Here is a 26,625-nt window from a genome sequence, read left to right as displayed (position 1 = left end):
ACCCAGAGATCAGAATCCCTGGTTCTGAGCCTAGTTTACATCTTTCTACCTACAACTACTCTCACTCATTAATTCATTCATTCCACAAATATCTTGAGCCCCTAGTGTTTCAGGCACTTTCCCAGGTACTGGGAATGTAGCGGTGAATCAGAAAGATGCAGCCCCTGCCTCTTCTGGACCTTACACTTCAGTGAGGAAAGTGAGACATGACACATCCCCACAGAAACAAAGAAGCAAGATCATTTCATACAGAGATAAGTGCTATGAAGGTGATGAAGCAGGGTAAGGGGCGGGAGAGTGAAAACTGCGGTGGTGGGAGACGCAACTGCAGCTGGGCATTTGAGGAAAGCTTTTCTGCAGTGTGTCATTGGTGCTGAGGCCACCGGTCATGGAGTAGCCAAGCTACACGAAGCTTTAAGCGACAATGAGCACACCATGGCCAAGCATCTGGATATGTGATTAAATTGCTAAGGCAGGATAGGGTCATGAGAGAAAAGGAATGGGTGGCAAGAATAGGTCACCTTCTGGGGAAGATGTCTTCACTGTCCTACTAGCCAAAAACTGTGCTTTGACCTTCCTCTCTCACCCTCCCAGCAGGAATTTCTCACCACCAGAGCCAGTGTCTATGAATTGCTATGCCTTAATGAGCATCAAGTCATCTCTGATTCTCAGCTTTCTGCTTTAGTCACCTGACCCTTTTTCACCAGAATGCCTGACAATACATTTTCAAATTGCTCTTTTCTCCCCCAGGGACGGAGGAACAAAATACCAAGAAGGAACCAGATTCTGCCAGTTACAGAGTATTGACAACACACTGTCACTCCGAAAAGGCACACTCAACTCCAGAAAAGTGAGTCTGTCCACAGTTTCAAGTTTCAGTTCTGTTATGTCATCCTACCACTGGCCAATTTTATGCCAATAACGAGTGGATTGACTTTAGTGAGTACTTCTACTGTAAATCTAAGAAGATCAGAACTTAAAATATAGAAAAAGGAGACTCTGATGTAGCATAGGGGAGATAAATAAATCCAGGGTGGCAGGAGTGTGGGCTTGAACACACCAAGCCGTTGGTTTACTTTCAGTTTTGCAGCAAGTCTGCAGGTGCTGAGGGAAGAGCTGCTGAGCAGCTTCTCAGGGGAACACATCTTCCTGAATGGTTTCCTGCCATTCCTGGGTGGGCCCCGAATGAGCTGGTGGTGGAGACACAGACTGTCTGTGGTTCTTAAAAACCTCAGTGCAATTTTCAAAAGGGAAGGGAGTCCCACCCAGAATCTTAAATTAATTTTGACTGACATCCAAACATTTTATGCCTTTCTAATACAGGGTCAAATTCCCTCCCACAAAGATTTTCTAATGGTCGTCTTTAGTGTCTCAATGAAACAGTTGTGCATAGCCCAAGCCAATTTTATAAGTAGCAGCAGCATGGCTCTGTTGGAGCATAACATCCCTGACTGTCTGCCTGCAGAATTACACACAGGACACTTACAGTGTGGAAAATACTGGATTGTAACCCTCTATTCCCTGTCTCCATTCCAGCCAACTTAGATCACCTCTTGGTTGCAGCTTGGAATTTTTTTGGAGATTAATGGTGGGGTGGTGTAGAGAGACTTTTATTTATAATGGGATATAAGGTTTAATATGGAGGATGAACTCTAACTTCAAATATGTCGGGTTTTGACGAGGAATAGGCTTTGAGAGAGGAGAAGGAAGAGAGGGCAGAAGAACTCAATTGGTTAAATAAGCCCTAATAAGCAGGAGGAGATGAGAAGCTGAAGATCCAGAATACACAAACTTTCCACTTTGCAAACCGGTAGAACTCTATTCTACCCTTTCTTGCTAGTCAGAGAGATCCTACTTAGTTTCACTCCCATGTTTTTGTGTGGTCAAACCCCTGCCTCGAGACTGAAAACCAGTATTTCATTCTAAATTCCTTAGAAACAGTTTTATCTATATAATTCAGCCCTAGATCATTGGGTCAGTAATACTGAGCTTCCTGCTCACACTTCAAGATACCTAATAAACGCTTGTTTGCTAATGAATACCAAGGAGAAGGTTTGACTATAGGTGTTGAGACTATCAAAAACGGATTCAGAGTTTTGAGCTAAGTACATTTTAGAAGCAACACTATGCCTGTCTTACCCATAGAATTGTGCCTTTCCTGAGTGATATTTTGATTGTTTTTATTTTGCGCCACATTAATTTCTTTGGGCAATACTTACACCTATTGTGTCATTGGTGAGAAGAATAAAAGATGCTCAACCTTTCTGAATTATAAATCAATTAATGAGAATAAAGTAAAGTTGAAATGTTAAAATTTCTTTAGATAACAGGTCAGGTGCATTTTTTTCAAAATATATGTTCTTAGCGTGGTGCCTTGATTTAGTGGCCTGATTCGATTCCCCCAGTATCTGATCTTCTCCCTAGCTGGCTGTCCTAGCCCAACCTTTTAGGTCCTGTGTTCTCAGGCCTCATAAGTTAACAGGGGAGCCCCTCAGTCTTCTTTGTCTTAAATTTATATTGACAAAAATATTCCCCCTGCTGAAGTCTTTCCCATTATTTTTACTGTATTTCAGGAAGTAGAAACGTAGCATAGTCAGTGGCATTGGCTACCTTCCTAATGACCTAGAGAATAATGACTTTCCCAAGGGTGTAATCAAATATGAATGTGCCAGGCTAAGCCAAGATCCTGTGCCTACAAGAACTGTTCTGTGGCACTAATCATGGCTGAAAGTGTAAGCAGATCTTTCAGCCAGGACAAGTGCCAACTGACCCAAGTGCCAATACTTTTTGATGGAGTCTATGAAAAGTATCAAAGTTCAAGTGGTCACTGATGAAACTCCAAATAAAGCCAACATGAAAAGTCTTTAGAATTCACCAGTACTTCCTACAGGCAGGAAAAAGAATGTTCAACGTGTAAGAAAATACTATTCTGTTGTTTTTTTTTTATATTTTAAGGTACAAGTCACAAATATATTCCTTTATTATTACTATTAAAGTTTTCTGATGTATTTCAGTAACAGAGGCTGTTATTTTATTTGATTCCACTGTTGGTTGTGGTTTGAGTCCTGCACACCTTTCCCTTTCACCTCAAAGGGAGCTTCTTGGTATGAAGCCAAACACTCATTAATAGTATAAAGATCAGATTGGATCGGCTCCCAGATCTTCTCCTTATGATTCAGCTCCTTGTTGGGCTCTCCAGGGATAGCATCAAAAGCAATTCTGTCTCCAAGGACAGACCCATTAGGAGAAGCCAAGATTTCAACTTTCTCTGGTGAACAAACACATATCACTATGGCTTCAGATAGTACTTGCCTCACGCTTGCAGGTTTCAGGTTTCAAAGTAACCTCTCCAGATTGGGAGCTGTGGGAAGGAGCTTATGCGTTCTTGTTTGCACATTGCCCGGGATAGAGATTCTGTAGCACAGAGCTGGGGTGAGGATAGGGGGCAGTAATAGAGTGGAGATTGGCTCAAATGCTTCAGACTCTCACAGTACTTAACAAGATTTAGTAGAGGTTTTTTTTTTTTTTTTTTCTTGAATGAATATTTTTCCATTTGCAGAATAGCCTTAGGACAATTTCCAGAGATTTTAAGTGATTGTGGGTTTTTAAAAATACTTCTTCACTAGGTAGATGCTTTTCTGTTGGGAACAGATCTTCCCTATCATTTTGTACTTGATCCTTGTCATATTTTTGAATTAAATAAATGTGTTATTAATACTCTTATTAATAATAATGAGTAAGTGACTTCTCTATGCCTCTTTGAACAGCAATTTTGTTTGCCTTGTAAAGCTGTCTGTATTACTTAGGAAAAAGTACAAACTGATCAAATGTGTACGAATTTAACAGTGTGGGAGTAACAACAAAGAAATGTGAAATTTTTTAGTACTCTGAATTTTGTCAAATAGCCCAGCCTCTTGGACTGTATTGTACTTCATTCTTTTAGATGAAGATGATAATCTTGAGCTTCTCAGAATGTTAGTAAGACAAACTAATTGTGAAGTAATTAATATAGGGTCATTGAAAGATGATAGAGTTCAATTAGAGTGACTTAGTTTCGAAACCTTGACTTTGTCACTGACTGTGAGCATTTTGTCAAGTTACTTTACTTTTTCAGGCCTCAGTTTCCCCATATATGAGAGTAATGACAGCTGTCTCAATCAAATGTTGGTATCACATGAAATACTTTATCCAAATGCCTAGTATATTGTCTTCCACAGAGTAGGGTAAAGGTTGTCAAGCATTACTATGTTTATTATTATAATATGTTAGTAAGACTAATAAATAATTTAGGCAGTGAATTCTACAAGTACCCCAATTCTCAGTTAGGATGCTTTCGATGCAAGTAGCAGAAAAATCAACTCAAAGTTTCTTTCTTACAAAAAGCCCAAAGGTGAAGGAGTTTCAGGGTTATGTTACTGACTCAAAATTATTATCAAGCACCCATGTTTACTCAGTCTTTCAGTGATGTTATCCTCAGAGTTTTTCTTGTTGTAAAGGATAAATGCTTTTCAAGACCAAGATGGCAGCTATAGTTCCAGGCATCACAATAGGTTGCAATGTCCATGGGCTGAGAAGGAAATGTCTTTGTCTTTGGTTCTTCCTTTAGAACAAAGATAACTCTTCCAAAAAGTTCCCAGGAGTCTTTTTGTCAATTCTCATAAGGCAAAATTGTGTCATATGCCCAATCTTAATCCATTGACAAAGGAATGTGGATGAACCCTGTTGGCTTAATGAGATTAATATAGATTCATCCTTCTCCCTCAGAGATGGGTAGATGCTCAGCCTCCCTAGAGCAGCTAGTGTTCTAATACCTGAACACAATTGGGTTTCTAAGAGCAAAATAGGGAAGAAGAGATTTGGGTAGACAAGGAATAGAATTTACTACATCTGGGCTAGAGGTCAGAGGACTCAGAGATGAGTAAAATGCTTTATCTTCAAGGAAATTATGGCTTATTAATAATATTATTACAATAACTATGCATTCTGTTAGTCCATTTGTGTTGCCATATAGGAATGCCTGAGGCTTATTAATTTATAAGGAAAAGAGGTTTATATGGCTCACAGTTCTGCAGGCTGTACAAGCAGCATGGCATCAGCATCTGCTCCTGGTGAGGCCTCAGGAAAGTTACAGTCATGGGAGAAGATGAAGGGGGAGCCAGGGTATCATATGGCAAGAGTGAGCAAGAGAGAGACAGAAGTGCCAAAGTCTTACCTTCCCAAAAGTTCCCCCAAAGTCTTAACTCATTCCATCATTAACTCAGAAGTCCAAAGTCTCATTTGAGACCCAAAGTATGTTTCTCCAGCTATGAGCCTCTAAAATAAATAAATAAAAATTAAAAAAAAAAAACAAGTGATCTACTTCTAAGATACAATGGTTGTATGTGCATTGGGTAAAATATTCCCATTTCAAAAGGGAGAAATTGGCCAAAGAGAGGGGCAACAGGTCCCACACAAATCCAAAACACTGAAGGGCAGATATTAAATCTTAAAGCTCTAACATAATCTTTCCCTCCGTGTCCCACGTCCTGGGCACACTGGTGCAAGGAGAGGGACATGGTCCTGGACAGCTCAGCCCTGTGACTTTGCAAGGTGCAGCTTCTATGGCTGCTTTCATGGGTTGGAGTCCAATGCCTGCGACTTTTCCACACTTAGGATGCAAGTTCCCAGTGGCTGTGCCATTCTGGAGTCTAGAGGGCAGTGGCTGCCTTCCCACAGCTCCACTAGACAGTGCCCCAACTGGCACTCTGTGTGGGGCTGTAACCCCACATTTCCCTGAAGCACTTCCCTAGTAGAGGCTTTCTGGGGGAGGGGGCTGGGAATCTGGCCCCTGAGGTAGGCTTCTGCCTGGACACTAGGCTTTTCAGTATATCCTCTGAAATCTGGGTAGAAGCTGGCAAGCCTTCTTCACTCTTGCATTCTGGCACTTGCAGGCTTAACATTTCCTGGAAACCACCAAGGTTTATGGCTTGAGCCTTCTGGAGAGGTAGCCCGAGCTCTAGCTGAGACCATTTGAGCCTTGGCTGTAGCACAAGCATCCAGGAGGTGGGGATTTGCCTTCTGAGGTGGCACAAGACAGTGGTGCCCTAGGCCTGGCCACTGAAACCATTCTGTCTTTGGGGCTTGTCATGAGGGGCTACAATGAAGATCTTTTCCCATTGTCTTGGCTACTAGCACTTGACTCCCTTTTAATCATGCAAATCTCTCGAGCAAGTTGCTGCTTTGCAGGCCTCTTGAATTCTTTCCTTGAAAACACTATTTCCTTCTTTACCACATGACCAGGCCACAAATTTTCCAAATTGTTATGCTCTGCTTCCCTTTGAAATCTAAGTTCCAACTTTACACCATTCATTTGCTCTTGTATCGGACTGTAGGCTGTTAGAAGTAGCCACAACACTTCTAGAACACTTTGCTGCTTAGAAATTTCTTCCACCATATATTTTAGCTCATCACTCTTAAGTTCAACCTTCCACAAAACTGTAGGGCATGGATAAAATGCAGTCAATGTCTTTGCTGGGGTGTAACATGGGTGACCTTTGCTCTAGTCCCTGATAACTTCCTTGTTTCAATGGAAGACCTCATCAGTCTGGCTTTTATTGTCCATATTTCTATCAGCATTTTGTTACAATCACCTAACAAGTCTCTAAGAAGTTTCAGACTTTCCCTCATCTTCCTTTCTTCTTCTGAGTTCTTCAAACTCTTCCAATCTCCACCTGTTACCCAGTTCTAAAGCTGCTTTCACATTTTCAAGTATCTTCATAGCAATGCCCTACTCTTAAGTACCAATGTTTTGTGTTAGTCCATTTGTATTTCTATAAAGGAATAGCTGAGACTGGGTAATTTATAAATAATATATTTTGATTTGGGGTGATGGTTCTGAAGGCTGTGCAGGAAGCATGGCACCAGTGTCTGCTCCTCGTGATGGCCTCAGGAAGCTTGGAGTCATTGGAAGGCACAAGAGGAGCCAGTATGTCACATGGAAAGGGAGGGAGGCAGGGAGGGAGGGGGGGAGAGAGAGAGAGAGAGAGAGAGAGAGAGAGAGAGAGACTAGTCTCAAACAACCAGCTCTCATATAAACTCATTACTGCAGGAAGGTCATCAAGCCATTGATAAAGCCCCCCCCCCCCATGACCCAGATACCTCCCACCAGGCTCTATCCCAAGATTGAGAATTACGTTTGAACACGAGATTTAGAGATAACAAACATCCAAACTATATTCTCCATGATAGCTAGTGCATCGCCCCATCAATGTCTTAAAAGCCATGGGTTTAAAAGAAAACGAGACATTAGTGAAGCTTGTTGACTATCATACGAATTCATCTTGTTTCCCTAATTTGACCAAGACATTCTGTTTAGCCAGAACTTCTGATAGAACCAATCAAACTAGCTAAAAACAATAAAGAGAAATTTGTAAGCTGTCCCGTAATGATGGGAAGTTGTTACCAATAACTACAAAAGTTATGTTTATCTTATCTTTAACGAATATAATTCATGTTGATTTGAAGCATTGTTTATTGATCTTCTCAACTTTTTGAAGATGCACTCAAGTTCTATCTAGTGACTCAGACCTTCCAAATTTCTCTCTACTCTGTGACACCCTCTGTCATGTGGGCATCTGAAAGTTTTGCAGAAAAGAATAATGTGGATTTGTTTTTGTTCTGAAGAAACACCTCAGAAAAACTCTTCTTGACTAGAGTTGAGGGTAAAACATACAATTTTAAGTGGTTTTAATCTTCAATTTCATCCTTGGTAGTAAGGTAGAGGGAGAAATACCAAAGTCTATATCTATTAAGTATATATTATTTGTTCATATGTCCTATGCTTATTTATTTAACAAGTATACATCTAATAATCTAACATATACTGTATATTTTGGTAGAAAATTATAATCCCACGAAGGAAAAGCTCTTCAAGAACATTAAAACCAACATATTATTATAATACAAGAAAGAAGATGATAAAACAATTTCTGCTCTTGGACTTCTGCAGAAGGAAAACAAAATGACAAAAAGACAAGGTACACAATGAAAGAAAAATGCCAGGTACACAATAATGATACATTAGCACACACACATAGACACACATTCATCAAATACGTATTGGGTCCTTGCTACACATGGGAAACTATACTGAAAAGATACAAAAGAAAAGAGACATGTTCCTATGCTCAGAAAATTTATAAGATACTAAGAGAGATAATCGGCACTCTCAAAGTATTTCAAACTAGAAAGAAAGAGAGCTAACAATTTCTAATAATGATAGCAAATACTTATGTATTGGTCATTATATGTCAGAAACTGCTCTAAGCACTTTACAAATATTAACTCATATAAACTTCCCAAGCTTCCAGTAAAGTAAGTGATAGTATACCATATTACAGAGGAGGAAACTGAGACACAGAAAAACCTTGCCCAAGGTTGCGTAGCTAGAAAGTGGTAGAGTTGGGATTCTTACCCAGGAAGTGTGGCTCCAGAGTCTGTGCTGTAAGTGGTGCTGCGTGGTTCTGTGTAAGGTAACTTCACAGGTTTTATAGAAGAGAGAATAAATGTACAATTTGGCATTAGAAGAAATATAAAAATATTATGAGACTTCAGGGAGATGAGATATTCTTGCTTGAGAGAGAGAATAATGCCTTTCTGGATGAGAGAGTATTTGGAGATTATGGAGGATTTAGGCATGAAGTACTGAGGCAGGGATAGCCTTTGGGAGAGAGTAGGAGAGTTGGAAAGCATCGGATATATTAGGAAAACGAAGTTTTTTTCCAGTTTTGTTGTAATATCGTTGTGAGCAGGAGACCAATTCAAGATAAAGCTGGAAAGTAGAATTCTAAACTTAGAACTGGCAGATGCCGTAAACATCACGTAGTGTTGCTCTTTGTTTTACTGACGAAAAGCCCAGAGATGGAATGACTGTGCGTGATTCCTGTGGGGCTTTGGGTGGCAGCTTCAGGACTGAAGCTCAGCTCTTTTGGCTCCCAGGCTAAGGGTTTTCATATTACACTGGATCAGATCATGGAGAGCCATATATATCTAAACAATGATAAACTACTAAAGGATTTTGAGATAGGAAGGAGAACCTGGATTTGAATTCCAACATCTTAACCTGCTAGTTGTATAACTTTGGGTGGGGGGTAGGAAGATTTTACTTAACTTCTTTAAACTCAGTATTACCATTTATAAAATGGGTATGATAAAACGCCTAACTTGTAAGATTGCCATGACAAGTCAGTAAGATGCTTTGCACATAGTAGATGCTAAATAAATAGTAAAATACACTTTTTTCTTCTCCCTCCATTTTCCTGTCTATATTTTTCCTTTTCTGGGGGTAAGCTTTCTATTCTTCCCCTTCCTCCTTTCTCTTTTTCTTCTTCTATCAAATGGAAAGGTGAGGAAAGGCAGACATTGGCCCATTCCACGGATCCGTATTTCTGGGCCTGAAGGTTTCTAAGCCTTCGGAAGGATGCTTTGCCTAGATTTGTGTCAGGACAGAAGTGCCAGAATGTCTATTCACCCCCCAGACAGCCCTCAAGCAGTGATGGAGGAAATTTGGTGTATACCTTCCTTCCTGGACACACAGTAAGGTTCCTCCGAGGCAGCTCCCAGGCTGGTTCCTGGGGCTTCCCACAGGATTACTCTTTGGTCTGCTCCATTGTAGTAATCCCTGGCTGCTCCCCTTTCCTGCCTCCCTTCTCCAATCCCCTGCCGACCTTCAGAATAAACTGCCAGTGCATGAATCTTTGTCTCAGGGTCATTTGGGGGATCCCACGCTAAGAGGGAATGGGTACGTAAATGATGGAGTCAGCTTCTAGAAAATCAGGGAGGAACGGAAAAGAAGCATAGATGGAGGGACTACTCCAGAGGAAGAGGAAGGATGTTTCACAGAGTTGGAATGAGCAGTCCATCAGTGGCCAAGCTGGCTGCCTTACCGATATCATCCTGCCCTCTCTGAGTTTTTGTTTTGACATTCCAGGCCTAACCAACATCATCTCAGAATTCTTATTATCAGGTCTGCTGGAAAATCCTGTATGGCAAGGCTGTTGGACTGACCTTTCCTATCCAAGGTTTATGATATCTCTGGCTTTCTTGATAGCAGACTGAGGAGGAGGAAGCTACCAGCACTAACACGCGCTGTGATTCTGGGAACAAGGGTATTCCCAATGCACAGAGACACCAGTAGCTGTCATTTTCAGAATTACTGTGATGGTGCTGGTGGTGAAGGTAGCCCAGAATAGTTGGATGCATATTTAAAGCACAGTGAGGTTTCTGGAACCATGGAGATGGGCCTGGGCTAGGAATAGTCTTTTTCTTGAAACTACATGAGCTTTGCCAACAAAAGCACAAAGATCTAGTAGCTTAGCCTTATTCTTGCACCAAGGAGAGTAAGGCTGGTCTTTGGCTCCTTGCCTGTTGATGCTTTATGTGTCCTTCTCCTAATTAGACCTTCTTTATGCTGTAAGATAGAATGCCAGAGAGGAAGCTGTCCAGGAAGTAGAGGGGGGAAAGGATTTTAATAGACTTCTATAAAAATAGCTTTTAAAAGTCTAGAGAACAAGGAGAGTAAAGCTGACTAACATTCAAAAGGACCGCCTGGCATTCCAAGAAAGCAGAGGTATCCAGGCTTCAGTAAAGATTAAGATGAGACTTTCTGATGAGATTATCATCAAGATCACCTTCATGGCCAGATGTTCTTAAGAATTTAAAAGTCCTCTGTAGTGCTTAAGAAATAAAAGTATGTGAGTAACTAGACACTTTAAATTTTTACCGATTTATTTTGGATAATTTAGACAGGAAAACAATTTTATAATTCCTAAAATTACTACCAGTGAATTTTGATTGTATACATTTAAAAAATAAAAATATTAAATATAAATTAACATCTACAAAAAACTGCAACCAAATGACCATTAAACAAATACTTTCTGAGGAAAAGATATAAAATGAATCAAAACATAAAAATTATAAAACAGTCGGCCTGGCGCGGTGGCTCATCCTATAATCCCAGCACTTTGGGAGGCCGAGGCTGGCGGATCACCAGGTCAAGAGATTGAGACCATTCTTGCCAACATGGTGAAAACCCATCTCTACTAAAAAATACAAAAATTAGCTGGGTGTGGTGGCATGCGCCTGTAGTCCCAGCTACTCAGGAGTCTGAGGCAGAAGAATTGCTTGAACGTGGGAAGCAGAGGTTGCAGTGAGCCGACGCACCTGGTGACACTGCACTCCAGCCTGGCACCTGGTGACAGAGCGAGACTCTCTTAAAAAAAAAAAAAAGTCTCATAGCATACACAAATTACCCATATGCTTAAAAAATCCGTAACTGGTAAGTTGTTATGTTCAGCCAATTTGTGATTTTAACCAATTTGTTTTGGTTTGTAAAGAAAGGTGCGGAAGGATACACAGGAAACTGATAATATTGTCCCTTTCAAGGAAAGGATTTGCAAGGGAAACAGTATTTTATTCACTTGTACTGGTTTTCAGCCAATTTTTGATTTTAACCAATGTGAGCGATTCACTTGGATGGAGAAATTTTAACTGTAAAATCAACACAAGAAAGTAGTTCATTTTCCCAAATGCTGATACAAGATCAAAAGACTTTCACGTGCATGATTTCCAAAATGACTCAGTGAAATACAGAAATAAAGACGTTGGAGCTGATGATTGACTGGTAGAAGGGAGTTTTCATTTTCTTATCTGGTGTAGCATGCCTTTCGATGTCCCTGTGTTTTAGGGCAGTGTAAATAGTACTGATAGTGATGACTTGGCTGTTGAACAAAAAGGGCCTGAGATAGGGACAATTGTGTGGTGAAGAGGCATTCCTTAAAGACAAGCTCTTCAGGATGATATCCTTCGGAGAATCCTATCAAGCCTGAATGAGCAATGCAAGGGGTGACTGTCTTACAAGATTCAGCACAAAGTATTTTGGTACCACAGTCTGTGGGTTGTTCACCTAAAGGACAGTGGCAAGGTAAGTCATAATAAAGCACTCTAGTGAAGAGTAGTGTCCACACAAGCCAAGGAGCAGATATGTGGTGTGTCAGCAACACTGTAACATGATGTGTGTTCCGAATTTCTATGATGGAAACACAGATGCAAAGATATTGACTGACGGGGGGAGAGAGAAAGAGAGCCAGTGTGAGAGCCAGCTGAAACGTTTTTATAGGTCATGTAATATTAGTTCTCCGGGCCCAATACCACCAAAACTAGAAAAGGAAACCTGATCAAATTCTTTGCAAATTCTGAGTCATGAAAAACTTGTGAATAGTATTGTACATTTCAGATTACTAAAATAGAGCTCATAGGAGGTTTTATATGACTGGTTACTGGTGAAAAGATCAGAGAATGTCCTTTCATCCATCAGTACTAATTGAAAAGGTAGTTGATTTTTTATTAACAAAGGCAACAGGCTGAGCCTTGTGCATTTCCTGAGGCGTTGCTTTTACATTTGAAAGTGAAACAACATTACAAGCTTAGATGCATCTGGTGAAAAACAATCTGTGAGCTGTGAAACTGCAAAACAATTCTGTGGATCATTCAGTAAAAATAGTGCTATGGGGCTGGGCTCACACCTGTAATTCCAGCACTTTGGGAGGCCGAAACAAAGTCAAGAGATGGAGACAATCCTGGCTAACGTGGTGAAACCCCATCTCTACTAAAAATACAAAAAGTAGCCAGGCAAAGTGGCACGTGCCTGTAGTCCCAGCTACTGTGGAGGCTGAGGCAAAAGAAACACTTGAACACTGGAGGTAGAGGTTGCAGTGAGCTGAGATCATGCCACTGCACTCCAGCCTGGTGACAGAGTGAGATTCTGTCTCAACAAAAAAAATAGTGCTATGATAATGACAAAATTGCCCTGTTTGAGTATTTTCATTCTATTTTCCATTATTTTGAGTGTTAATGTTTTAAGAAGTCCATGAAATCAAACTTTTGGTGATAGAAATATAATTATTATAACTTTTATATTTACTAAAATTCTCTGCTTAATATAACTTATGAAAGTAATATATGCTTAGTGTAAGTCAAACACAAGTGAACAAAATATTGTCTCCCTTGCTGATCCTTTCCCTGAATTGGACAATATTCTCAGTTTGCTATGTATCCCTCCACACCTTTCTCTATCTCTGTGAAATGTATGTGGATTAATTTGCAAAATGGCAAAACATTCTTCTCATCCCTGTAGCGTCTCCTTTCTGTAGTGCAGCTTTATGCTCCTCCCACCAAGTAGTACAGTCTCTTTCTTCACCCCTTGAATCTGGGCTTGGGAGGAATTCCTTTGTACCATTGGCACATGACAGAATTATATCAAATGTGACATTGAAACAACAAATATGATGTCTTAGGGCTTGTCATAATCACCCTGGGAATTCTATCATATTCATAGTTATGCATACAGCCCTCTATATTATGAAACACAGTAGTGTGTTAAGGATTTCTGAAGTCATTGGTTTAAAGGAATAGATCTTTTATCAAGTGTTATGGGACCTTAGGATTTATATGCAACAAAATCTCTGAAATCTCTAGCTACTCATCTACAAATATATGCTGTGTTTTTAAGAGGACAAGAATTGTTATGTGAGTCCTGTAAGAATATATGATCCCTTTCCTTTAAAGGCCTTTGAATATAGCTGAAAAGATGAAGGTTTACAACACTTACTTTTCATCCTTTTATACTCTATTCTGTGTTTCAGACAGTGCTGAACGGAGAATAGAGTTTTCCCACAAATTTCCAAGGTTCCCATGTTTGCTTGGTCTTCTCATCTAGTAGGGACAACATAGGAGAGTGATCTGATAAATTAGTTTACACTAACATGACAGGATTTTATTGGTTATTCTTTTGATGTTTATAATTGCCTTTTAAATGAAACCTAGAGAGAGACTAGAGCTTAGTTGAAAAGCATGAAGTGATAGTGGTAGAGTTTTAGGCCATAAATATCTGAATGTTGGACGCTTACAGACAACTTCTTTCACCTGTCAACCCTCCCCAATACCTTCTTAGATAAAACAGTATTATTCCTTACTCCAGGATTAAATTATATGTAATTGGAGATAGAATTTTTTAAATTTTATCAACAGAGGGGATAAAAGAGAAGAAATTGTAGTAATATATTTATAGTCAGAAATAGGATATTGATCACTAATATAGTCAAAACAACTTTTTCATAACTGATGAGAGGGAAAAACCAGCGTGTGCCTCAGTGCAAATTCTGTATACAAATAGTTTAGTATACTGAAGCACTAGAACCAATCAGATCAGTTTTCAAGATGCATGCAAAATTACAATAGCATCAGCTTGTTAGTAACAACATTCACAAGACAGTTACTTTATTGCAACTCACCTTAAGCATGGTCAGCTGTTGTACATGTATAAATGCTTAGGGCCCAGTAGTGTTACAGCTAGATGATTGAGTGATTAATTAATACATAGATAAATAGGACCAGATGGAAACGTGACTTTGTTTTATAAGAAATATTTGTATGTAATTTATTGGTTTTAGAATTGTTTGCTGCATTTATCTATCATCTTCCTGCTGCACCTGGCCCACAATCTTCTTCACTCCCACCTTGCTGTCATGTTTAGCGTGCTCAGAGTGTACATGGGAAGATCAGTTCACACTCTGACCTCTCAAGTTCTTGATCTCCTTGATTCCAGTGAGCTTTATGTATATTCCACTTAAGCCACACAGTCCAGTGACAATACACTGAACCTTGATATCACCCACCTGAAATCTCTCCTGAAATCTTTATTTTTAATTTTTGTGGGTACATAGTAGGGGTATATATTTCTGTGGTATATGAAATATTTTGATACAGGAGTAGAATACATATTAGCCACATTAGGGTAAATGGGGTATCCATCAGCTGAAGCATTTCTCCTTTCTTTGTTACGATCAATCCAATTACACTCTCTCAGTTATTTTTAAATGTACAAAAAATTACTGTTGAAAGTAGTCATCCTACTGTGCTATTAAATGCTGGATCTTAGTCATTGTATCTAATTATATTTTTGTACCTATTAACCATCCCCACTTCCCCCACCCATGAAATCTTAAATTCAGGCGTTCTGCTTTCTGATCACAGACTGTAGTCCTTCAATCCTGTCATTCATATCTTATCAAGACTGCTAGTCTTTTGAGCCCTCCTGGTCACCAAGTATTCAGCCTCTTCCTGTCCTTCTCATCTTTCTCTATTCAGCCTAAAGTATATGATTCATCACTTTTAATGTTCTCCTGCTAATGTAATCTACACCCTTGCCTACTGACCTTCCACCATGCCAGTCTGATAAGATTCAAACTATTTCAAACATTTATTGTTTCAGTCCAACTTCTCTCTCTATTCTTATGTTTAGACTGCTGAGCACTAATTTGGTGCCAGGATAAGGTCTTAAACCTTAAATTGACCCTCACTGCTGCTCAACAGTTTATTTCATCAGGGGCCGGGCGTGGTGGCTCAAGCCTGTAATCCCAGCACTTTGGGAGGCCGAGGCAGGTGGATCACGAGGTCAAGAGATCAAGACCATCCTGGTCAACATGGTGAAACCCCATCTCTACTAAAAATACAAAAAATTAGCTGGGCATGGTGGCGCGTGCCTGTAATCCCAGCTACTCGGGAGGCTGAGGCAGGAGAATTGCCTGAACCCAGAAGTTGGAGGTTGCGTGAGCCGAGATTGAGCCATTGCACTCCAGCCTGGGTAACAAGAGCGAAACTCCGTCTCAAAAAAAAAAAAATAAATAAATAAATAAATATTTCATCAGTTCTAGCTCCCATTTCTAATAAGGCTATTTCAGAGCTCATAGACTCTCCTCAGCCTCTCACCTGAAAGAATCTCCCACAATCTCAACAAAGAACCTCTCTCGCCTTTTACTTTACTGAAAAAGTAGTCTGCAGGCAAGAACTTCTCATCTTCATGAAACTCCACCTGTAGTCTTACTGTATATATTTTTACCTTCTTCCTTTGGATTCCAATGAAAGACATATTCCTCTGTATTTTCACCTGTGTTCTCCATTCTATTCTATTCCTGCCTCTTCAGGAAACTTATATCATCTATAATTATACCTCCTTAGCCTTATCTTGTTCCATAATGGTTCTTGAAGTACCTCCCAGGAGCTCAGGTCTTTTAAAACATCTTTTGAAAATAATGGAATTTTGGAAATGAATGTTTGGATCTATTCTTGTAAAGCTAAGTTGGGTCCAAAGGAGGCCTAAGCCATGCATACAAATCCCTTCTATCTCATTAACTTTATTTATTTTATAGTCACAGGCTATCTCCTTAAACTCAGGTTTTTGTGAATAAAATTGGAACCGAGGTGATGGAACTAGAGGATGCTCAATATAAACCATAGTAGTCCAATTCTGAAAAACCTCATGTTCTCTGTACATGGACAGAATATTTCAGCTATTTAAAAATACTTCTTGAGTCCCTAAAATGCTTTAGACTTTAAAGATATCATGATAATGAGGGAAGATAATGAGTTTTATCTTCTATTCTTCCGGTTACATTACATAAGAAGGCTATTTTTATAATATGCTTTAATATGATGTCCAAGCACCAAAGTTCCAGTAAGTCTATATTTTTATCTCATTGATAACACCTACGCTTACATGTCTACATTTTCCACATTTTCTGTGGATTCTTTATTCACCTCTTTTATCAATGACATCACTTCCTTTGAAACCCTGTCAAGTAGAAGCACCCACTCCATCACAGTTCCTTCTCTTGAGTCTGGGAGGTTGGGCCTGCATTCTTGGCCCCCACACACATTTCTTTCTGACTATGCTCTTAGCTTGACAGCCTTTACCTTACAGTCATGCCTCCTAACCTACCAGCCTTTTCTTTTCAGCTTCACACAGCAGTGGTTTCATACCCTATGAGATGTAATATAGGATTATTAGCAATAGAATGTTCTCCATTTGCTCACCCTCTTTTTTGTCATTTTCCCAAGCAAAGTTTACTCCCCAGAACAGATGTAGGATCTAATTACTGATCCACAATGGGCCTCAACAGATTCTACATTAGATGTAGAATCTAATTACTGGTCCACAATGGGTCCTCAACATTCCTATCTTATTCTTTGATGGTTTGTCTAACGCCATCACAGTCACTTTATCTTTCTTCTACAATTATCCCTTCCTGTCCACTTCAGCAACACCTTTATTTTTAAACCTGTCCTGGACTAGATCAGTACCTAGAAGAGTGTACCCTTTGAAGTCTTTAGCTCCGAAATGTTCCTTTTGGCCACAACTTTTTTGTTCTTCTATATTTCTCTCTCCCTGATACCCACTAAATCTTGTGACTAAAATCTTTGAATTCTAGCTTCCTTGATCTAGTTTATTAGGTTTATTTTCCCAGGTCCCTTACTGACTCCACTTCCCTTCACTTTCAAATACACTATCTCCATATCCTGCAGTTTTTCTCATCTCTTCATTACTCTGCCAAATGAAAGCATTCAGTTTATAACTTAATATTGTAATTATTCTATTTTTGATTTAGGTTCTTATAGCCTTCTAGGAAAAAGTGTATGATGCTGATGGTAAATTTAATTACAACTGTATTATCTCTAATTTCAGTCCACCTTTCTCAATCTTTCCATCAGTGTCTGTTTCTATTCCCCACAGAGAATACACCAAACTTCTTTTACCTTTTCTTTTTTTTCTTCTTCTTTTTTTTTTGAGATGGAGTTTCACTCTTGTTGCCCAGGCTGAAGTGCAATGGCACGATCTCGGCTCACCACAACCTCCGCCTCCTGGGTTCAAGCGATTCTTCTGCCTCAGCTTCCCGAGTAGCTGAGGCATGTACCACCATGCCTGGCAATTTTTTTTTTTTTTTAGTAGAGACGGGGTTTCTCCATGTTGGTCAGGCTGATCTCGAACTCCTGACCTCAAGTGATCTGCCTAACTTGGCCTTCAACAAATTATCCTGTTCTTATTTTATAGAGAAAAGAAACACAATCAGGTAAAACTGCTCTCATATCATACCTATACTATATCTTCACCAATTTTTTTTCTTCTACCAAAGTGGAAAAAATATTTTTTTCTGAATTGCTAGGTTATTGCTTCTGCTTATGTTTTTGGACCCATCTCCTTTTGAATCCTCAGGGATTTTTACCTTATTAATCAGTTTCATTCTTTGTTTCTCCATTTTTTTTTTCTTTTTCTGCCTGGGTTCCAAACACTCGGCCACAGACATAATTATTATTTCCCTTTCTGAAACACTGCACTGCCCAACTTCCTTCTCTTTGCCATCACGTGTAATAAAATAACATCTTACCGCCTCCACTCCTCTACCTTTTATACATTATTACCCACTAGATTTAACTTCTGCCTTTTGTGTTCTTACCTCCACAAAGGTCACCAGTGAAAAAAATCCTATCTCCCAAATCTAATGACTTCTTTGCTGTTCTTATTTTTCTTATTTCTTTGAAATGTACATGGTATTTAACAATACTGACTACTTCTTTCTTGAGACTTACTCCCCCTTCTGCTTCAAGACAGAATGTGTTTTCTTCTGACTCTTCCTGTCGCCTTTACCTATTCTTTCAGTTGCTTCTACTTTTCATTGTTGTTTACCAGCATTCCAACTTCCGTTTTCTTCTTGGTCTTCACTCGTTTTCTAAGTGTTTGTGCCAGTTGTCTCTTCATTTTTCATCGATGTGTTCTAAAATGTGCCTTTTACCTTTATCCTGAAGTTCTTTTGAGCTGTGCATCCATATTTCTAACTGCTCCTCGACCTCTTTCCCTGTTGTCCTGCTCCTGCAGATAGACACACCCAAGTGCTAATGTAGAACTTAGCTATTCCTCTCTGCTTCTCCCCACAACACAACTCCCCAACAAAACCAAAAAAGTCCTGGTGCTTTTTCTTGCATTCTCTTTCTCTGTTACTATTCCCCCATTTCCTCCATCATCCAAGCTGGACATTTTGGAATTAGTTGGGCAGTTCTGCTCAATTCTCCCACCAAAACATTTTTTCATTTGACATGGCTCTCTATTTCCCCTCTGATCCTCCTCATCAAGTCATTCCCTGGCTCTCTCAGAGGCTTGTAGGCGGCATCTGAGAGTCCTGGCTGTCTTCACTCTAGAACTTCCTCACTCCTACCCTCAACTTACACTTCTACACAGCACGACTCAAACAATGCTCAGTTACTGTGTGCTGGAGGAAAATTTTAACTGAATAGGAAGACTTACTTTCTTCCATTAATGAGTAAGTTACTGATGTGCAGGTGGCACATGGTTTTTGTTTTTGTTTTGTTTTTGAGACAGAGTTTGGCTCTTGTTACGCAGGCTGGAGTGCAATGGCGCGATCTCAGCTCACCGCAACCTCTGCCTCCTGGGTTCAGGCAATTCTACTGCCTCAGCCTCCTGAGTAGCTGGGATTACAGGCATGCGCCACCGTGCCCAGCTAATTTTTTGTATTTTTAGTAGAGATGGGGTTTCACCATGTTGACCAGGATGGTCTCGATCTCTTGACCTCGTGATCATTAACTTTTCAAATATTTTTAGACTTCTGGTATTAATGGAGTGTTCACTACTTTGATGTTCACAAGTGTAAAATAAAGATTCTCTCATATGAGTAAATAAATTTCTAACTTAAATTCTAAAATCATCTTCAATTCTGATTGATCGTGATCATTTATCAGTCCTTTCTTCCATCAGAATTTTCCCAGTCACTTTTTAAAAAGGAAGAAAAAGCAAGCGAAACATACCAACTGCGAACTAGATCAAGGATCAAGAGTTACCTCTTCTGAATTAACTGTCTTGTAAAGTTTTAAGATATCATAGTATTCTTCTTTGTTCTTCCCTTCTTGGTGTAGAGACTTGAAACTGTGTCTTTGGTTATAAAAACCTCAGAGAGTGAAGTGTAAAATAAATTTTAAAATGAGTTCTAGTCAATTTTGCTACTCATTAAAATTCTATTTGAAACAAAGTATTAAGCAGGTGGCTAAATAAGTAAATCAAAGGACTTGGTGTTTCATGTAGATGGTAATTATATAAGAATCATTCACTATTAGTGTCAATGATTAAGAGTTAACAGTTGTGCGTCTGATTTTTGACTTTGATAGGTGGTCTGAATAATAAAGCAAAGCACTAGTTATTTTAATGGTGGCAAATTTTCTAAAACTATATTTCATATATCAAAAGAAACCCTGAATGTTCAACAACAAATGAATTATGAAATCAATAAAATTCAGTGTTTTTGACTTTGAATTTTCTACTGAATTAGGTAACAGTCAGCATTCTATACTATTGCCTCACCTTAAATCACAATAAAATTGAGGCAAAGAACATAGTGAAAGGTGATTTTTATTTTGAATGAGGATGTTTAACATCTAGACTTAGAACTGACTATATCAACTTGATTATGTTCATTAATGCATGTATGTTGATGTGTGGATGTATTATATGATTGGCATCTCCCAAATTAGTGAATGTGAAAGTGATATAAAACGATTTTTAAAATACAAATCAGTGTTTCCATAATGCTCTGAATTTTTGAATTGGTCCTATAGGATTTTAATGTAGATAGTTAATATTTTCTCTAAATTATACGTTTGATATTCTTCAGCTTAGAAGGAAAGTAACTGTGGACAGTCTGTAAATTACTAGCGTTACGTGAAGCTCAAAAATTATGTTATTCAGTTTCTCTTCTATTAAATGTCATGATACAGTATTGGCCTTACAGACTTGCAAATACTGTCCCTGTGGTAAACTCAAACAAACTTCTGTTGTTACAGATAAGTTTCAGAATGTACGTTGCTAGTTTTAAGATCCCATGACTAACACTGTTATTAATATATGTGTATGGGTGACATTGTTAGTCATTGAGTCTTTGAATGTGTAATGAAGAAATATGTACAGCAGCCAAAGAATTTTTATGAAACCAAGTGTGGTAATACCAGTATGTTATACAAAGCTTTTTCATGCTTTCACATTTTGTGCGATTCTCCTAATTATTCAGCAGACTCGGCTAGTGCAAATGCCATGTCATTTTCTGACTGTGTAGCTTGGTTTTTATTAGATAATGGAGCAGAATTACAGAGATTATATTTCATTTGCAAGCAAGATGGCAGCCAGCCACTCTAGAAAATGGCTACATTGTAGAAGAAATTTTCATGTGATTCATTCTAGACAAAAGGTCCAAAGATCCTTCCTACTCACGTCTTCTCAGGTCATGTTGACAAGGTCTGATTTTTGGATATTAACACAAGTTCTCTGGCTTAGAACATAAATAAATCCAATCCAGATTCAAAAATATGAGATGGCGGAGTGATAATTTGAAATGGAATTTACATTTGATTTACAGTTTTGTAATATGTAGTATGTTGTACGAATATATGTAATGCATGTGTTTATAGTATATCCTTCCTTCAGGGCCACTACCTTCTCATCCAACTGTGACATTCAGCCGACACTAGTAAGTAATCTAAGCAAGAGAATATACAATAAGTAATGTATGAAGAGAATACAGTATGTGTTCTAAGTAGTCCAAGCAAGAGAATATACAATAAGTAATGTATGAAGAGAATACAGTATGTGTTCTAAGTAGTCCAAGCAAGAGAATATACAATAATGTATGAAGAATATACAGTAATGTATGAAGAGAATATATAAAAGTCTTAAAGGCTACCTAGAATAATTATTATCAGCTGTGAAATTAGTATTAGTATTTTTAATTAAATTTTTGAGGATCTCATCACACACTCCTAGGAAGTGAGAGTTAAGGGCAGGTCAGAGTATATAGCCCCTTTATTAAAGAGAAATGCTTCTTCCCATGGCCATTGATAAATGAACACATTGTTTTCCTACATGGATTGCTTCAATTTCACTTTTGTAGTTTTCATAAAAACCCTGGAGGATTATTATCTTCCTTTCCCAGTCCTTTAAGTTTGAATACTTTAATCTCCAATCAGGGAAAACTGAAATGGGGAGCAAGAAATCTAGTCACAAAAAATATGTCTTTAGTAAAGAAAAATCTGCAGGGAAATTCACCATTAATTTTTAGGCTAGTCAAGTCAGAACTCTTGTAACCCATGGGAATTCCATTACTGCTCTTTAGAAGTTTTTACCCAGCCTAAACACATATTTGCATTCAGAGTTGGTAGTCTTGGTTTTCTTCTTCTTAAATGTCACACCAATTTTAGTCTTTCTAAATGAACCACTGGCTATATTTTTTGTGTTACCCTAAAGCATATTTATTTCTTTTCTTTGTGAAATCTTGGCCAGATGACAAGTGAAACAATGAAGTCATTCAAACTTCCTGACCTGGAGTAGGTTTCTCCTTTTTAAGATCCTCAATGTGACCCCCATTAAAAGTGAAGTTCATCCTATCCATAGAGTCTCAGAGCTTAAAGACCAGCCTACAAATTCAGGACAGTCCCGAGCCCTTATCCTCTGGAAACAAAGTGCTGGTGGCGTGAATTTCTCTTCCCTCAAATGGAATCATTAATGACAGTGTTTCTAGATAATGCAAAGATAGTTCAAGGTGAAATTAAATTATATGTGTGCATAGTTATTTATCTGAATGGCCAATCTGCACATGCCTGATACCTGAATTATCCAGGATGTAAAATGAATTACCTATTGTGTGTTTCAGTGAAGTTTTGAACCAAAGAATTTGAAATTCTTAAAGAGCCCCAAAACCGATGCCTTTGGAGAGGTTTTCCTGACGCTTGGAAAAAATTAGTCATTTGTCTTAGAGGATGTTTGCTTCCTGCCTTGAGGGTCTTGCTTGTGCTGTTCCTTTGTAAAATGGTCTATTTCACCTCCATTGTCCAGTTAATCCTTTTGACACTTTAGGTTCAGTTTATACCCTCCTTCAGGGACATTAGCCAATGATCTCTCAGCTTGAGTCTGGCTTCTTGTTACATGCTGTCTTAGATCCTTGCAAACATTATTCAAAGCATTTACCACAAGCACTACATGCCTATTTTTTTTGTACATACAATTACTTTTTTAATGTGTCTCCTCCAGTAAACTGTGAGCTCTAATTTGTTCATTGCAAACAGTTCCAAGTGCCTAGCAAAGGGCTTTGGGTATGTAGCAGATACTCAATGCATATTTGTGATTGAAATAAATGAACAAGTATAGGGATGGGATACATTCTCTCAGAAAATAATATACACTTTCCTAATTGTAACCATGACTTTCTAACAGCTACTTTTCTCCAGATCTCTCTGTATTCCAGTAAAGACTTGTTCTAATCCATGAAAACCAGTGTTTCTGGTGATGTATTCACTGCCAGATTCAGGCTAGTTTGTACACCATTTTATCCTTTTCAACTCCACTGTAGTTCTGCATCAGTAAACTGTCATCATCCTTTCTTACACCGGCTTCTGTTGCTTGACTGTCTGCACTTGACGTCTCCATTGCCGGTGACCCCTACATTTACACATGCAAGAAGTTACCTTAGGTTGGATTTTTCAGATCTCAGTAAGGGATTGGGAAAAGTAGGATAGAGAAGAGGAGAAGGTCAAGCAAGGTTATAATTTCAGACAAAGTCCTCTGGAGAAGGGCTCCAGAAACTGGGCCGTTTGTTGTGTAAGGCAGCTGGATTTTCATACTTCCTTACTGGCTATTGGCTAATGGTAGGGCAGGGAATATGGTAGGGTAATTTTTCCAGTACTTTTCTGGCTTTCTACTCTTGTAGGAGAAACAGCTCTAGTAGTCAGAGGAGTATCTAAGGGAAGTCTCAGATGTGGGCATTAGAAGCAAAAGTACATAGAAGCTGAGGATGATGAATTGAAACACGAGGAAAGAGTGGAGACTGGGGAGAGAATGCCAACAGTGTCTGTTAGAGGCTCAACATAAACAGCATCTCTGTCAAGGTTCAAGATCATTGCTGTGCTTGGCATGTATTCTTCTACTTTCTGGATCCAATGACCATCTCTTCACAAAAGAATACAAATCTACTTGTCCAGCCCTAAATATTACAGATTCCAAAACAGCTCTTCAAATATAAGCCGGAGGTGTCTAACAGATAATCACCCATAGTGAAAAACATGGAATAGAAAAGAAAGATCAGGAAAGATCCAGCATCAAAAATAATGGACTAAATTAAATGGCTCAACTGTGCCAGTGCTCTTCCTAGACCACCTAGTCCGCCTCTTAAGACATCTGTAGAGTTGTCAGTGATTTTCTGGCCTCTAAGAAAAGGCTGATTTTGAGTGTGTTTGACGGCATCTTGAAAAAGAGAGAGGCTGAAAAATTCAAGAGTAAATAATGGGCATATGCCTGGTTAAATGGATAAGCCCAGTGAATTTTATATTTGGCAAGGAGAAAAGCACTGGACACAATTACACAATTTGACCAGCAATGCAAAACAGCCCCAAGTCCAGGAAGTAGAAAACTTAGGAGAATCTTGCAAGAAATCAGGTGTTAGGGTGTAGGTTGGCTGAATCTTTCTGAATAGGTAACTAATTAGAAAAAGTGTTGAGAATGGATGAAGCAGATACAAAAAGAAGAATCTAAAATGCTGATAATATTTATCTTGGCTCAGGTATCTTAACTACTATTAAATAAAATTGCCTTTTATAAATCTACATCAGTTATGACACATTAATGAGAAGTACAGGAAATTTTAAAACCATGTAGAGAACTCTATTTTCATAATTTTTTATAAGAGATTGTTTTTGATAACTGTTAAAACAGGTTGGGAAATACAGATAGGCAGATAGTGATGGAAGGTGCAAATTTAGCAGTGAGTAAACCATCAGAACATTCTATGGAATGGCATCTCCATTTACATGAACGAGATGCCATGGCAATAGAAAATCACTTACGCACTCAATCTTGGAGCCTCGATGCTCTGATGAACAAGCTGGCTTCTTTCCAGTAGCCAGGAGACTCAAATGGGATATTTGAACACTATGCCCCTTAAATGTGCTGAGTTCCTTCTGTCTTAGATCTTGAGCCACTGCTGATCTTAGAACTGCACATAGCAGGTGCCTCCTTGCGGAAACGGCAAATGTTGACTCTGTTTTCCACCTTTGGATGCCTGGTTAAATAAATGGATAAGCCCATTTGAATTTTATGTTTGGCAGGGAGAAAAGTCAAGGTTCATTTGTTATCAACATTCAGAACTGCCATTTCCTTTTCTACCTGCAAAACCTAAAAATAACTTTTTGAACCATCGCTTCCTTTGCATATTCACCACACATCCTGCTCTCAGATGTGGAATCTGAAAGCTTGCTAAGAACCTGCCTCCAGTGTTGCTCCCTTAACCTTCACTGTGGAAAACTCTGAAGGAAGTTGGCTGCACCCTTTTAATGGAAGCATGAGGGACTAGGTAAAACGCTTGCCCTTTATTAATAAGCCTTCAGATGAAACTGTTTATTCATCCTTGAAAGACGCAATGCTATTATTACTTTAACAGAGTTCCTTACCATCATGAAGTTTTTAAATTTACTGTAGTCACTTCCTTTAGGTACTTACAAAAATGGCTCTGCTGTGACTCAGCAGATCTCCAGGATTTTCCTGTGTAATTTCTGTTCTGGCTTTCTTCTGATGGGAACTGATTGCTACAAGACGGAGGCTTTTTAACTCAAACCCGAATAACAAAATGTATTTAGAGTTGAAAAAGGTGGTAGCATCCGGCTGCGGTGGGGGTGAGGAAGCCATTCATCACCCCAATTGGATGTGAATTCAATGAGTTTAATTACTAGTGGTGTCAAAAACGAATTTTCACTGATAGCAAAATTCTGGGTTTTTTTCTTAACTTTTAAGTTCAGGGGTACACATGCAGATTTGTTACATAGGTAAACTTGTGTCATGGGGGTTTGTTGTACAGATTATTTCATCACCCAAGTACTCAGCCTAGTATCTATTAGTTATTTTTCCTGATCCTCTCCCTATTCCCACTCTCCATTATCTGGTAGGCCCTATGCCTAGTGTTACCCCTGTGTATTCTCATCATTTAACTTCCACTTAATTTAAGAATGTGCGCTATTTGGTTTTTTGTTCCTACATGAGTTTGCTGAGGGTAATGGCTTCCAGTTCCATCCATGTTCCTGAAAAGGACATATCATTATTTTTTAGGGCACTATAGTATTCCATGGTGCCACATTTTCTTTATGTAGTCTACCTTTGATAGGCATTTAGGTTTATTCCATGTCTTTGCTATTGTGAACAGTGCTGCAATGGACATATTCATCCATGCATGTGTTTTTATAGTAGAATGATTTCTATTTCTTTGGGTATATACCCTAGCCAAGGCAATCCTTGGCAAAAACAACAAAGCTGGAGACATAATGCTACGTAACTTCAAACTATACTACAAGGCTACAGTAAACAAACAACATGGTACTGGTACAAAAACAGACACATAGACAAATTGAACAGAGTAGAGAGCCCACAGATAAGGCTGCACACTTAACAACCCTCTGATCTTCAACAAAGTGACAAAAACAAGTGATGGGGAAAAGACTCCCTATTCAATAAATGGCGCTGGGATAACTGACTATCCATATGCAGAAGATTAAAACTGGATCCCTTCCTTAAACCATATACAAAAATCAACTCAAGATGAATTAAATACCCTCAAATGGAAAACCCAAAACTATAAAAACTTTTAACAACATCATTCTAAACATAGGAATGGGCAAAGATTTCATGATGAAGATGTCAAAAGCAATTGTAATGAA

General features: G+C 38.8%; 1 protein-coding gene across 3 annotated transcripts in view; it reads left to right on the top strand.

Moving 5' to 3' along the window:
• Positions 1–26,625, top strand: part of LOC128930103 (uncharacterized) — a 346,098-nt gene that overhangs the window by 89,956 nt on the left and 229,517 nt on the right. For all 3 annotated transcript variants that reach the window (XR_008477721.2, XR_013529530.1, XM_078356286.1), the window contains exon 2: positions 751–850. Coding sequence is in view for 1 of the 3 variants with exons in the window: in XM_078356286.1 (XP_078212412.1) it covers positions 751–850 (100 nt within the window). In the remaining 2 variants the exon portion in view is untranslated. The remainder of the gene's footprint in view (positions 1–750; positions 851–26,625) is intronic.

The sequence above is a fragment of the Callithrix jacchus genome, chromosome 18 (assembly GCF_049354715.1).
Source record: "Callithrix jacchus isolate 240 chromosome 18, calJac240_pri, whole genome shotgun sequence".
NCBI lineage: Eukaryota > Metazoa > Chordata > Mammalia > Primates > Cebidae > Callithrix > Callithrix jacchus.
Note: the sequence above shows the minus strand (reverse complement) of the source record. Positions and strands in the feature narration are given on the sequence as shown.